The sequence below is a fragment of the Halyomorpha halys genome, unplaced genomic scaffold, assembly GCF_000696795.3.
Source record: "Halyomorpha halys isolate HHAL.00 unplaced genomic scaffold, Hhal_1.1 Scaffold468.1, whole genome shotgun sequence".
NCBI classification, from domain to species: Eukaryota; Metazoa; Arthropoda; class Insecta; order Hemiptera; family Pentatomidae; genus Halyomorpha; species Halyomorpha halys.
Genome location: NW_027114236.1, coordinates 184,155 through 196,320, shown reverse-complemented (window position 1 = coordinate 196,320; position 12,166 = coordinate 184,155). Strand labels below are relative to the sequence as shown.

General features: G+C 30.2%; 1 protein-coding gene across 1 annotated transcript in view; it reads right to left on the bottom strand.

The window, feature by feature from the left end:
* Positions 1-12,166, bottom strand: part of Dpp10 (Dipeptidyl peptidase 10) — a gene marked incomplete in the record, with an annotated part of 51,478 nt that overhangs the window by 29,094 nt on the left and 10,218 nt on the right. Inside the window, 8 exon segments of the mRNA XM_067051460.1 lie at positions 457-580; positions 664-767; positions 872-1,041; positions 5,257-5,468; positions 5,887-5,939; positions 6,152-6,226; positions 8,401-8,495; positions 10,059-10,269. Of these exon segments, the coding sequence (XP_066907561.1) occupies positions 457-580; positions 664-767; positions 872-1,041; positions 5,257-5,468; positions 5,887-5,939; positions 6,152-6,226; positions 8,401-8,495; positions 10,059-10,269 (1,044 nt within the window).

The window sequence follows — 12,166 nt, the reverse complement described above, 5'->3', positions numbered from 1 at the left end:
CCAAATTGATGTGCGAGGAACAATATTAGACAAAAATATTTGAATAAAATCCGGGAAGTAATCACAGAATTGGACTTTAAATAATTATTTGTATATGAAAATACAGTATTTTTTATTTATTGTGAGAAATTTAACATGACTAGCATTGTGGTTTTGGGTATTACTAATTTATACGAGTGATTTATAATTTATTATTTTTTTTAGAGTCCATATTTGTATATCTAAGCAACTTACTGTGCTGGCTTATTCTGCTTGCAAGGGAGTTGCCCAAAAAAACAAATAAATATATATATCATCGCCTTCTGAAGGTTAGCTTAAAAAGTGAACACCTATATGACTGAAGCCAAAACATGGGGAGTTATAACAACTTTTTTGGCTGTTTGGAAAATAACAGGTAGATTAATGTGAGGAAAAGTAAATTTAGAAATGTTGAATTGATTGAAGAACATATCTCACCTCTTGGCAGAGCCACATGGGTGTTTTGCAGAGAGTGACCATGGCCTGGTTTTGTGTTCTGTTCATCCAGACGACGGCAACCTCAGTCGAGCTTACCCAAGTGACAGCAACAAAATAGTGATCTCTATAAAGTGGAATGATATATTAAAAAAAAAAAAAATAAAAAAATAAAAAATAACTATACACATTCCTATTTGTTGCACTTACTTTGCATCAAGAGCCATTGGTGGCCTAAGATCCCTGGTCTTTATATTCTTTATGTCTGCCAGATCAGAAACGTAAAGCTTCACTTGAGGATTTGTAGTACCAGCCTGAATTTAATCAGACACTTTCTATAAGGTATAGTATTCATGTTCTAAATGTATAACTCACTTTTATTGAAATGTGATTATCGGGATAAGAACAATGTGCGAACCTTTGGGTATCTGAGACTCCTGATTTGTGGGTAAAGCTGCTGGCTATTGGTTCCGACGCCATACCAGGAGAACTTATACTCTTCCACGAGACTATCGTTGAATGAAGCATATAGAAGCATGTGACCATCGGCAGACATCCAGAAAGCTTTCCGGTCAGACAGGATTTCCTCTATGGACGAAAACAAAAACATGAATGCGCAAAGATTTTTAATTTTTTCACTGATGAAAATTGAGTTCTATATTTAACAAATGAAATCATCCCATTTGGAGGAGGCAGAGAGTAATATACTTCCTTACATGCTCTTTGTTTGGAAGAAACCAACTCCGAAAAATATGGCTGTTTTTTTGGCAAATTCGGTATCGGTCATCAGAGTCGTGTGGCTGTAAAATATTAAAACTTTTAATAGTTTCGTAATTCAAATAATTTATTTCAAATTAAATTTATTATGAAAAACTGGTAATGGGCAAGAATAGGAATTTTTTTTTATGACCTAATTAAAAAATATAGAATCTCAAAGTTTATGAAAATTTGGTTCTTTTATGGGAAATTTGATCTCAGTACATTTAAGTTTTAAAACAACTCTGATTTTCCAGAGTAAGAATTATTACTCATTTGGGACTATTACGATCTGCCACCTAAGAGAAATAAATTATATTGCTAGGTTCTCAAACTCTAACTATGTACAATTTAGAATATGATGCAGTGGTCTGAGACTAAATTGCCTCACTAAACAATATAAATTATTCAGGTTCCTGGAAACAAAATAACAATAAGTCATATAAAAACAACTACAAGAAATACAAATATTTTTAGACATGTCAACTTCTTCAGCAAAAAATAAATTAAAACGTATACCCTCTGAAAATATTAAATATACAAAATAACATTCCTAAAAATACGAAATAACATTCTTCTTAAACAAAAAAGAAAAAAAAATTAAAATAAAGTATCTTCTGGAAATATTAAATAAATAAAATAAGATTTCTATAAATACAAATTAATAAGAAAATCAAATTCTTCTTAAAAAGGAAAAAAAATTTTTAAAAAAGTACCGTCTGGAAATTCTTAAACAAAAAAAAATAACATAAAGTACCCATGGAAATGACAATTTTGTAAAATAATAATTTCATGAAAATATTAAAATTGCTTAAATCGTTGAGAACAATGCAAAATAACAAGACAACCAAGTAAAGTAGACAAATTAAAATTATATAATTTATTTTATATAATTATTAACTTCTATATAATGTAAAAGATATACATTTTTTTCTCTATTTTTTAAAGATTAATTTCATAATACAAAAAAAAAAGAAAAGAAATATATACTGTTTCGAATTTTGATAATTAGGTTAGATTAACCATCGGACCTCAACTGTTGTGCTGGCCAGGTATCACTTTACCCCTTTATTCTGGGCTTCCGTTTCATACTATTTATTCTTTCATCCTATAATTCTAAGCTATTATATAATATATAATATATCGTCCTGTGATATTATAGATATATATACATATATTATCCTCCTATCCTGCCTTCAGGTAAATAATTAAAACATAAATAGTGCTTAATTAATTTATTTTTCATCTTGCACGTTTGCCGGTAAGTCACAAATTTTAAAATTTATAACTATAATAATCAAGATTGACTAAAATTTATTGTTTTAGTTATGTATTTAAAGTGTGCTCTATATTTTAAAAAACTTGTTGCTAAAATTTTACCGTAAAGTCGTAACGGTGTACATTTTAATTTTAATATATGTATATATAGAGAGAGTGTTTATTTAATTATGCTAAAATTATAGAAAATTGTTGCCAATTTCTCCAATCCATGGAAAAAAAATGAAATCATATTGTGGTATCTGCCATAATTATACTTCAAAGTAAATTATACGTCTGTAAAATAACTTTTTCCAGCTAAACCATGCTAATCCTGAAAATATTAAGAACAAAGTTTGGAACAAAAGTTTCACTTTTGACTAAATGACTGCTATTGCTTGAATGGTCTAGTTCTGAGGAAAGGTTTCGTTTGTTACTTGTATCGGTGATTCGAACCATGTAGTACAAGAGCCAGGAAGAAAAAAAGGCAGTTATTTAATCCCAATTTTTTACTACTTTAATGAAAACTATGTATTATAATTAGTCAAAATTAATGAGTCTGCCAAGAATAGGAAGGGAGGATAAAAAATGACAGCTGTTTCAAAACGTCAAAAATAATTAATTTTTCATTGGAGAACACTAGACACCCTAAGAGAACTTAATTTAAAGGAGAGTAAATTTGCTAAAATATTAAACCTGATATTTATATATTTAAATTCAATAGTTCTCGAGATATATCTTTTTAAAAAGCAACATTTCATACAAAGGTACTGAAAGATTGATAGTGAATTTTTTTTTAAATATCTATATCTCAAAAACCATTCGACATACAAATTTCTATTAACACTCAAATTAAAGCTAATTTAATGTACTATTAAGTAGTTCCTAAAGTTTATCTTCTTAGGGCTAGTAGTTTTCATGATATTTGCTAAAATAAATTGATTATTTTTTAAAACTTATTTATCCATTCAAATATTTCTTTTAACCAAATTTTTTATTATATTTTCTTTTAAATCTATATATTAGTTTTCTTTTGGTAACATGCATTTATTTGTTTGTTTTTCTGTGAACTGATCTACTGCTGCGACTATTATTTCTCTGGTTTAATCTCATATCGCTGTCTAATAGTGATTTTGTTTAGCGGGTCACTGGGGAGGATCTGAGAGTGGGAATTGGGGAGAGTGAGTTTGATCAAATGAAATAAAAATTGTGAAATGGAAGGAACAAGAAAGGGAAAGGAAAAAGGAATAAACTAAAATATTTGTATTTAGTATGTAGACTGGAATTGATTGTAAAGGGAAACTGTGGAAAAAAAAACTGTTTTCTTTCTTCTTTATTATACCATGTAAATATATATAATTTATATATATCCTATAAAGCTAGTTAAATTTACTATAAAATAGTTTATAACATTTATCTTTCTAGGAGGAGTAGTTTTTATGATATTTGACAAAATAAATTCACATAATATTAATTTCTAGTTGTTCGAATAAAAGTTTTAATTTTTAGAAAAATATAACCCTGGAACCATAAAACGTATAACTCAAAATTAAGGTAATTTAACTTACTATAAATTAGTTTATGACACGGATCTTTGTAGGGGTAGTACTTTTTATTATATTCGCATATGAATATAAATTTTGCATATGAAAATTTGTCCGAAGAACTATAAATCATTGTTTTAGCAAATATCATGAAACCTACTATTCTTGTGAAGATAAACATCATAAACTACTTAATAGTCTGTTAAACTAGCTATTATTTGAGTGCTAATAGACATCTGTACGTCAAATGGTTTTTGAGATATAAATTTCTCCAAATAAATTCACTTACTGATCTTTGAGTACATTAATTTATGAAATGCTGGTTTTTAATAGCTCTATTAGGGATCATATTTTTACAAATTTACTCTACTTGGGATGATGTTGGGTTTTCTTGTATTGTTAGTAATTTTAGAGATACAGAGCTACGAATTTAAAATTAATTTTTATAAGAAGATGGTCAGCGTTGCGGTCAAAAGAGAAACGAAAATAGTTTACAACTATTTATTTTCTGACGTTTCCCCCCACTTTGCAGGGCTTAATCAAGGCTAAAAGATACAAAAAAAAAGAAAACTGAGAATATTACAACAATAAGATACAATAAAGTAATTTAAGCTAGGATAAATATTATGTAAATATAAAGTGATCAGAAATTACATATAAATAAAAGGAAGAAAGACATAAAATAGTATCAGTATAAAATAAACTTGAATAAACAAAAAAAAACAACAAAACAAAAAAATAAATAAAATAAAATAAAAAAACAAAAAACAAAGTTTATTTTATACTGATACTATTTTATGTCTTCCTTTCTTTTATTTATATGTAATTTCTTATCACTTTATTTTTACATAATATTTATCCTAGCTTAAATTATCTTATTGTAATAATATTCTCAGTTTTCTTTTTTTTTGTATCTTTTAGCCCTGATAAAGCCCTGCAAAGTGGGGCGAAACGTCGGAAAATAAATAGTTGTAAACTATTTTTGTTTCTCTTTTGATCGCAACCCTCACCATCTTCTTATATATCAATTTTTACGGTCAACTATATATACATATATAAAAATTAATATGTATCTTACGTATGTACGTCCTACCTCTACTTGGCTGACTCGTCAATTTCGACTAGTAATTATATGTAGTTTTCATTAAAGTAATAAATCATTGGAGTAAAACAACTGCCTGTTTTCTCCTCTTGGGCTCTTGTAGTAATGACTCCACTCTCTTAAGCGGTATTTAGATGAAATTACCTTCATATAACCAGTCCGGAACCCCATTAAAGACAACTCCTGGGACGGCAGTAGCGGACACCCTCACAGCTATTCCAATCCTAGGATGTTGCCGGTAATAAATATCGTAGTCGTAAATTATAACGAGAGCATGTCCTTGTGGGGCCCATTCAGCGCATAAAAGAAATGGATGGTCTTCTAGCTCATTCGCAATCTGCAGTGGAAACAAGTCTCTGTAAAAGTATAATATAAACAATTTACCATTATTGTTGTTATTGAATTGTCTTATTGAAAAATTAAATTAATAAAAACTTTTTTCTATTCTATACTAAGACGTAACTTTTTTCTATTCTATACTAAGACGTAACTTTTTTCTATACTATTTATTTTCTATACTAAAAAGTAACCATCCTGAAAGCTTTTGCTAATATTAGTATGTAGAATTTTCTAGGAAGGATTAAAGGTTGTACTGTTACAGTGAATAGTTTTGAATATTATTATAAATAGAGATTATTAATATAATACGATTATACTAGATAAAATATTTTTTTTTTCTTTCTTGTTTCTAATGACTTAATTTTAATTTTGAAATACCGAAGAATAATAATTATTAGATAAATAAAAAAATTCTTGGTTTTTATATAGACTTACGTTGCTGCGATATCGTAAATAGAATACTGAGCCAGAAATGAATGTCGAAATAACTGAAAAAAAAAACAAAAAACATTGAAGTAAAGTTCATACACTTAAATTTTTTTTTATAATTATTTATTCATCTTCTCTTTTATACATTTATTTATATACTTTATTGTAGTATTTTTTATTATTATTATTGCTATATATAACTTCCATGTATAATAGGTTTTTTTTTTCTGGTTTTAAAATGCTAAAATAATGTATCAAATTGAGTTGGTACCTTCTGCGTGTTATGTGCTAAGAGAATATACTTGTGGTCTGGTGACATTGAGAACTGTACTGCATTCAGCCTTCTCTGAAAATGATTTTTGTTAGGTAAGTAAACGTTCAACCAAAATGTTATAATAATTTAAATTAATTATCTCATATATTTAATTTCTTGATAAATAAAAGTCAACAGAAATCTAATTTTTCTTAGGCCATTTTATATTTATGAATTTCAAATTCATAGTTTGGTCGCTAAATGTTGTTATTGCTCACCACTTATGATCATATTTTAAAAAAATTATAATTGTTAAAAAAAATGAAAACGTTAAAATAAAATTTAATTTAATTTTTAAAAATTGCTATGCAAATAACAATATACTTTCTAGGGAACGGTAAGTATTTGCACTTGTATGTATAAAGTAAATAAATTAATCAAATGAGTCCAATTTTTTTGGTTGTGGATTGCACTCGACTGCTACACACCTCTGTGAAGTTTGCTCCTTTTGGTCTAAATTTTTGAAATTCTTTTAGAGTTCTAGAATTCTCAGTTATTTTTAGAAATGAAAAATACAATTTAAAGATACGCGTGGCTGACTACGTTTTGTGTAACTTTGACACTCAATAAATCTTATGCTGTCAACTTTAGAACTTAGGTTATCAAGAGGAATTGTTAGAACTCATAGAAGGCTAACAGAACTCCCGAAAACCGACGAATTTTTTTTCCAAAAACTCTCAGTGTTGGTGGTTTGATAGTCCCCTAAGATTTCTAATGATTATTCCTTTTTTTATACTTTTTTAATATTTTTTGTGACTGTTTCTTAAAAAATAAATTAGAAATTTAGAGGAAGGGGGTCAACTTGACAGAGTTTCAATATTCATAGACTTTACCATTTTAGACTCAAATATTTGAGAAAATATGGAAATAATTTGCGTCCCTTTTGGAAGCCTTTTTTTTTTTTAAATAATTTCACGCACATGTACATACATGATAATATAGTAAGGGGAATAATGATAAAAAAAAAAATCTTGTCTTGAAATAAGTAAGGATTAATTTCAACTTGAAGTTAGGTGGTAAGTAAAAGTTGTTTTATGCGCTCATTGCACAAATTTTATTTTATATGTATATATAGTTGACCGTAAGAATTTAAATATAACTAAATATATTTTATATATATAGTTTATAACTATTTTCAAATAGTTTATAACTGTGGTTTAAAAAATACTTGCTCTTTTCTCAGTCCGCCGGTGTTCCTCAAGGTAGTATTTAAGGTCCCTTTCTCTATACCGGTTATACAGCTGATATCCCGACCCACCCTAACACAGTCCTAACAATATACGCTGATGACACATGTGCACTATTCGTGTAAACAACGATCCTACTAATACTCCACAAACTCTGCAGACACACATAACATCCATTGAATAATGGTGTCAAAACTGCAGAATCAAAATAAATCCTAACATATCCAACCAGATCATCTTTACTCTCCGTCCCTCTCTACCCTCCTGTCCTACAGTATCCTTTCTAAATACTTCACTAACGCCTGTTGAACAGAATCGCTACTTAGGACTCCATCTTGACAAGAGACTTACTTGGAATCCCCATACAAGACTAAAACGACAAGAAACTGCTCGTATACTCCGATTGCTACAACACCTACTTGATAAACGCTCTAAATATCTCATTCACTGCAAAAAATATTATACATACGATAATCAGACCAATTTGAACATATGGAATTGAGCTCTGTGGCTCTACCAAACCACCAAATTCCTCCCGTATCCAATTCTTACAATCCTAAAATCTCCGTAAAATTCTCGATGCTCCTTATTACGTCACAAATAAACTCATCCACAAAGACCTTAACATCCTTTTCGTTGCAGATTTGGCCCGCAATGGATATGCGTCTTTTCATTCAAAACTCCTAACCCATTAGTTTTTAATCTCTCATCCTTAACAATACCTGATAATCCTCCGAGGCGTCTGAAAAGAAGCTGGCCACGGGACCTTCTAATATGAATTAATGTTTGAAGTACTACCATTGGGTAGTTCCTTCTCAAGATTTTCAAGTGTTTGAAACATTTCACATACTTACTTCTTGTATTTTTTGGTAAAATTGTAAATTAAAATAAATACATTTTTAAAAAATACTGAAAGAACAAAAGAATGTTTACTAAATACTGAAGAACCATCCGGATCGATGTAAGGACAAATTCTACAAAATAAATGTATAACAGGCAAAATAGTCTGAACATACTTACAAAAGTTTGGTTGTTCATAATAATGGCTGTTGAAAGATTATCAGCATTTAAGATGACAATGTTACTCCATTGATCCCTGTACATCAGCTCGTTGCCTGTAAATATATTTGGATTGTCAGATCTACTTACAATATAAATTATCGGATCGAGATTAATTGCTTGTACACAAACAGCAAAATTTTCCTTAATTTAAACCAAAGGATAGGACATAAAGCATATAATGCAGCCATTGAACTTTTGTGTTTCTGAATGGTAAGTGTTATGATGTAAAAAGATAAGTTCTGGATTTAGTCAAATCAATAGTCAACTTTCAAGGTCACCGATTATATCAATCCTTTAAAATCTAATTTAAATTTTCAATGAAGTAGATAAAATGAAAAATAATTATTTTGGGACTACTTCTTAATAATTGCTTATATCTTGCGTAAAGCCTTCGTAAATAAAATAGTTGTATTTCTAACGATCAGATTATTTATATATAAATTTTACATTTTATCAATTGAGATTAAAGGAGTTGGATAAATAGCTGATTTGAAGGAGGTTATGGAAGAAGATAGGGACAGGTTAGGAATTCCAAAAGAAGGAGAAAAAGATTTGTCAAAGAAAGTAGGTGCATGTGTTGGAGTATACATATCGCTTGGTTGCATTCTGGTGTTCAAGATGTTCAAGTGGATAGAGGCATGTAAGGTAAGGAATTAAGTGAAATACATAGGTTTATTGTTTCATAAGGCTTAAAAATATGTATAACTGTACAGTAATTCAGTATGACAGCCAGAGATATGCCTGCGTCAGGAACCCCCGAAAATAAATCTTCATGGATTCATAAATAATTCATGGGACGCTTTAATTTACTCTCGAGTTTATATGTGAGTCATCCATAAACCTGGTAACCGTAATTAAGATGGGATAAGTAACTGGTGGGTTTAAAAGCTAACGATTGGTAAAATCAATGGAACTATTTGAGGATAAAAATGGATTTTTGGAAACATCCTTACTCCAAGATAGATGTTGGTCAAAGGTGTCTCCAATGTTTGAACAGAGTTATGGAGTGGAATAAGATTGTTATTGAGAAAAAGTGAAGTGTTTTCTACATTCAGCTACAGCTTGATTTTCTCGGTCCAAAGTTCGTTTCTGTTAATGTCATCCTGCTGTTCGTGAGATGCCTCGATGAGATCAGTAGGAAGGAAGAGATAAATTTGAAGATCATCAGTATAAAGATGGTATCTAGTGTGATTGGTAAAATTGGGTAATTTATGTAAATGGAAAAAAGGGTTGGAGATAGCGAGAAACCCTGAGGAACACTGCCTGAGAGGAAGAGAGGATACGAAGGAAGTTTCTTAGGAATAGCCACTGTCTGTTAGCGATAGGATAAGAAGGATGGAATCATTTTAATAAGCTGTTGGATAAGGATATGTGATGGAGTTTAGATGGATAGAAGAAAAAAGCTTTTAGAAAATCAAAAAGGATTAAGATAGTGATTTTCTGTTGACTGATGAAAGGGATTCAGAAGATCGTTGTGTTCCAGCTATTAGGAAAGTCAGTTAATCTCTCTAAGGGTTTGGATAGATTTGGGAAGATAAAAATGGGTCTGAAGTCTGAAACTTTTATTAACTTATTATAAGCTTTTCTAAAAACAAAAAAAGATATTAGTAAAGTACCTGATACCCAAGATCCGTTGTGCCTAAGGCCTGCCAGTTCATGCCCGATGACATCATGTGCCTGTATTCGTGTGCCCCGTACCCTGGGTCCTCGTTCTGGAGGAGTGAGAACCAAGACGCTTGTAACGATGAGAGCCAGGACTGTAAGTATGACCAAGACCGCAATGAGAATACCTCGCCAATTTCTCTGGTTCGGATTACTGGATACCAGCTATATAAAATAAATAATAGTTATTGCATGTTTCTAGATGATCTTGAACAGCATAAAGCATTTGGAGCATTTATTTAAATAGCTTGGAACAGATGTAAAAACATTTTTACTCGGAATCGCAATACTAATTTCCTGCTCAAATTCTGAAGCATTTATTCGTATGTCTTGTGAGATGCTAAACCCGAAAAATTCATTTCAAAAATTCTTACTAACGTGTCTTAAGCTCTTATTTCTGAATTTCATAGGGCCTGTCGAATCTTATGGACCAAAATCTGATTTTTATCTATCGTACAATATAGTTAGTTAAAGAAAATTTAAAAAAAAATCTGCTGAAACTAAGAGGATAACACTATTTAAATGGTGTAAGAAGTTGTAAAATACGAAAGGAAAAAAAACGTTTACTGATAAACTATATTGAAAAATTATTTTGTGCACAAAAGTTTAAATATTTGGCTGCTCTAACATTGCTGTTGCTGTTGCCCCACAGATATTTCCTCCAAAAAGGGGCTTTACATTAAATAGGAAACTTCTCAGTTAAGGAATAGAAAGAAGTGATCTAAAATATATTACGTAACGGCTTATATTACATAGAAAAAAAATATCAATATGCATGTTTTATAATAAATATAGAATATATGTTTTAAAACACTACAGCTAAATAAAGAAGACTTCCCATTATTTTCACGATAGAAGCTGAGCTACTATTTCACAATGAAGATTTATTTTGAAAATAATAAACCGAAACGATACGACAAACATTACGCGTTATCTGTGTTGGAATTACCCTCGCCAAGTATCATCATTATATAAGTGGTTGAAATTATTTATCTGTTTTCAAATTATATTTTATGAAATCCTATGCACAATTCAAATATAAGATATTTTTGAAAGAAAAGAACGAAATGATTACTTCGATGGAAACTATCGTACTCTTAGGAAGATTTGATGGTCGATCAAAGAAAGGGAGTCTCATGGAGAAGTGATGAATCCCAATGTCGATTCTGAAATTCTTAATGGACTTTTAATAAAAATTATTTTGAAAAAGAGAGATATAAAACTGTGACAGAAGTAAGTCGGGGAATCGAGACGGTAAAAATCGGGTGTTTTATATCCGGATATCAATACCCAAGTACGTTCCATGGAACTTAATTTGGGCCCTGTGCTTTATAGCCCTAAAATGAACCGTTTTTCAGATAATCACGAATTAGTTACGGGCCAAACCTCATTCTAATGCTAGCTTCCACAGCGCCACTGGATACTTATCCGTATGTTTTTTTGTTCTTACCCATACCTAATCTGAATACTACTAAAAAAAAATCCTTTTCTTTGCATTAAGCGAATAGGTTGGTCGATGGACGAAATGTCCCAATCTCACAAGAAGAGATCATAACACAAAAAAAGGCAATCCTTTCCCACCGGACCCGCCCCATTAGGACCCCCCGGGGAGTGACGGTCCTATATCACTTTTGAAATATTTGCTTAAAACGGGAAGAGGAAATTTTAAGATAGTTAGATCGAGCAGTATTTAAAAAACTGAAATTGAAAAATGGAATTGTGTTCAACATATAAGGATTTTTTTTTCTTTGGAGCTTGGCCATTACTTATTGAATGAAATATTATTAACTTCATTAAGTAATTTACTACGGTATTGTCACTAACAAATATTGTGACAATTAACTTTTACAGATTTGTTTAATTTTACTTGACCAACCACAAATAAGGTAAATACAATGTATGGGTATTTATTATGGTTCCCACCAAAAATTCTTAGCTCGCCAAAAATATCCGTTCATGTATGGCCAAGCCAAGAAGTACCAACGGCTCCAATTCAATGTTAATATAAGTTTATTAATAACTAAATCTTAACTGTAAAACGGAAGTGATATTTTTCAGTGCA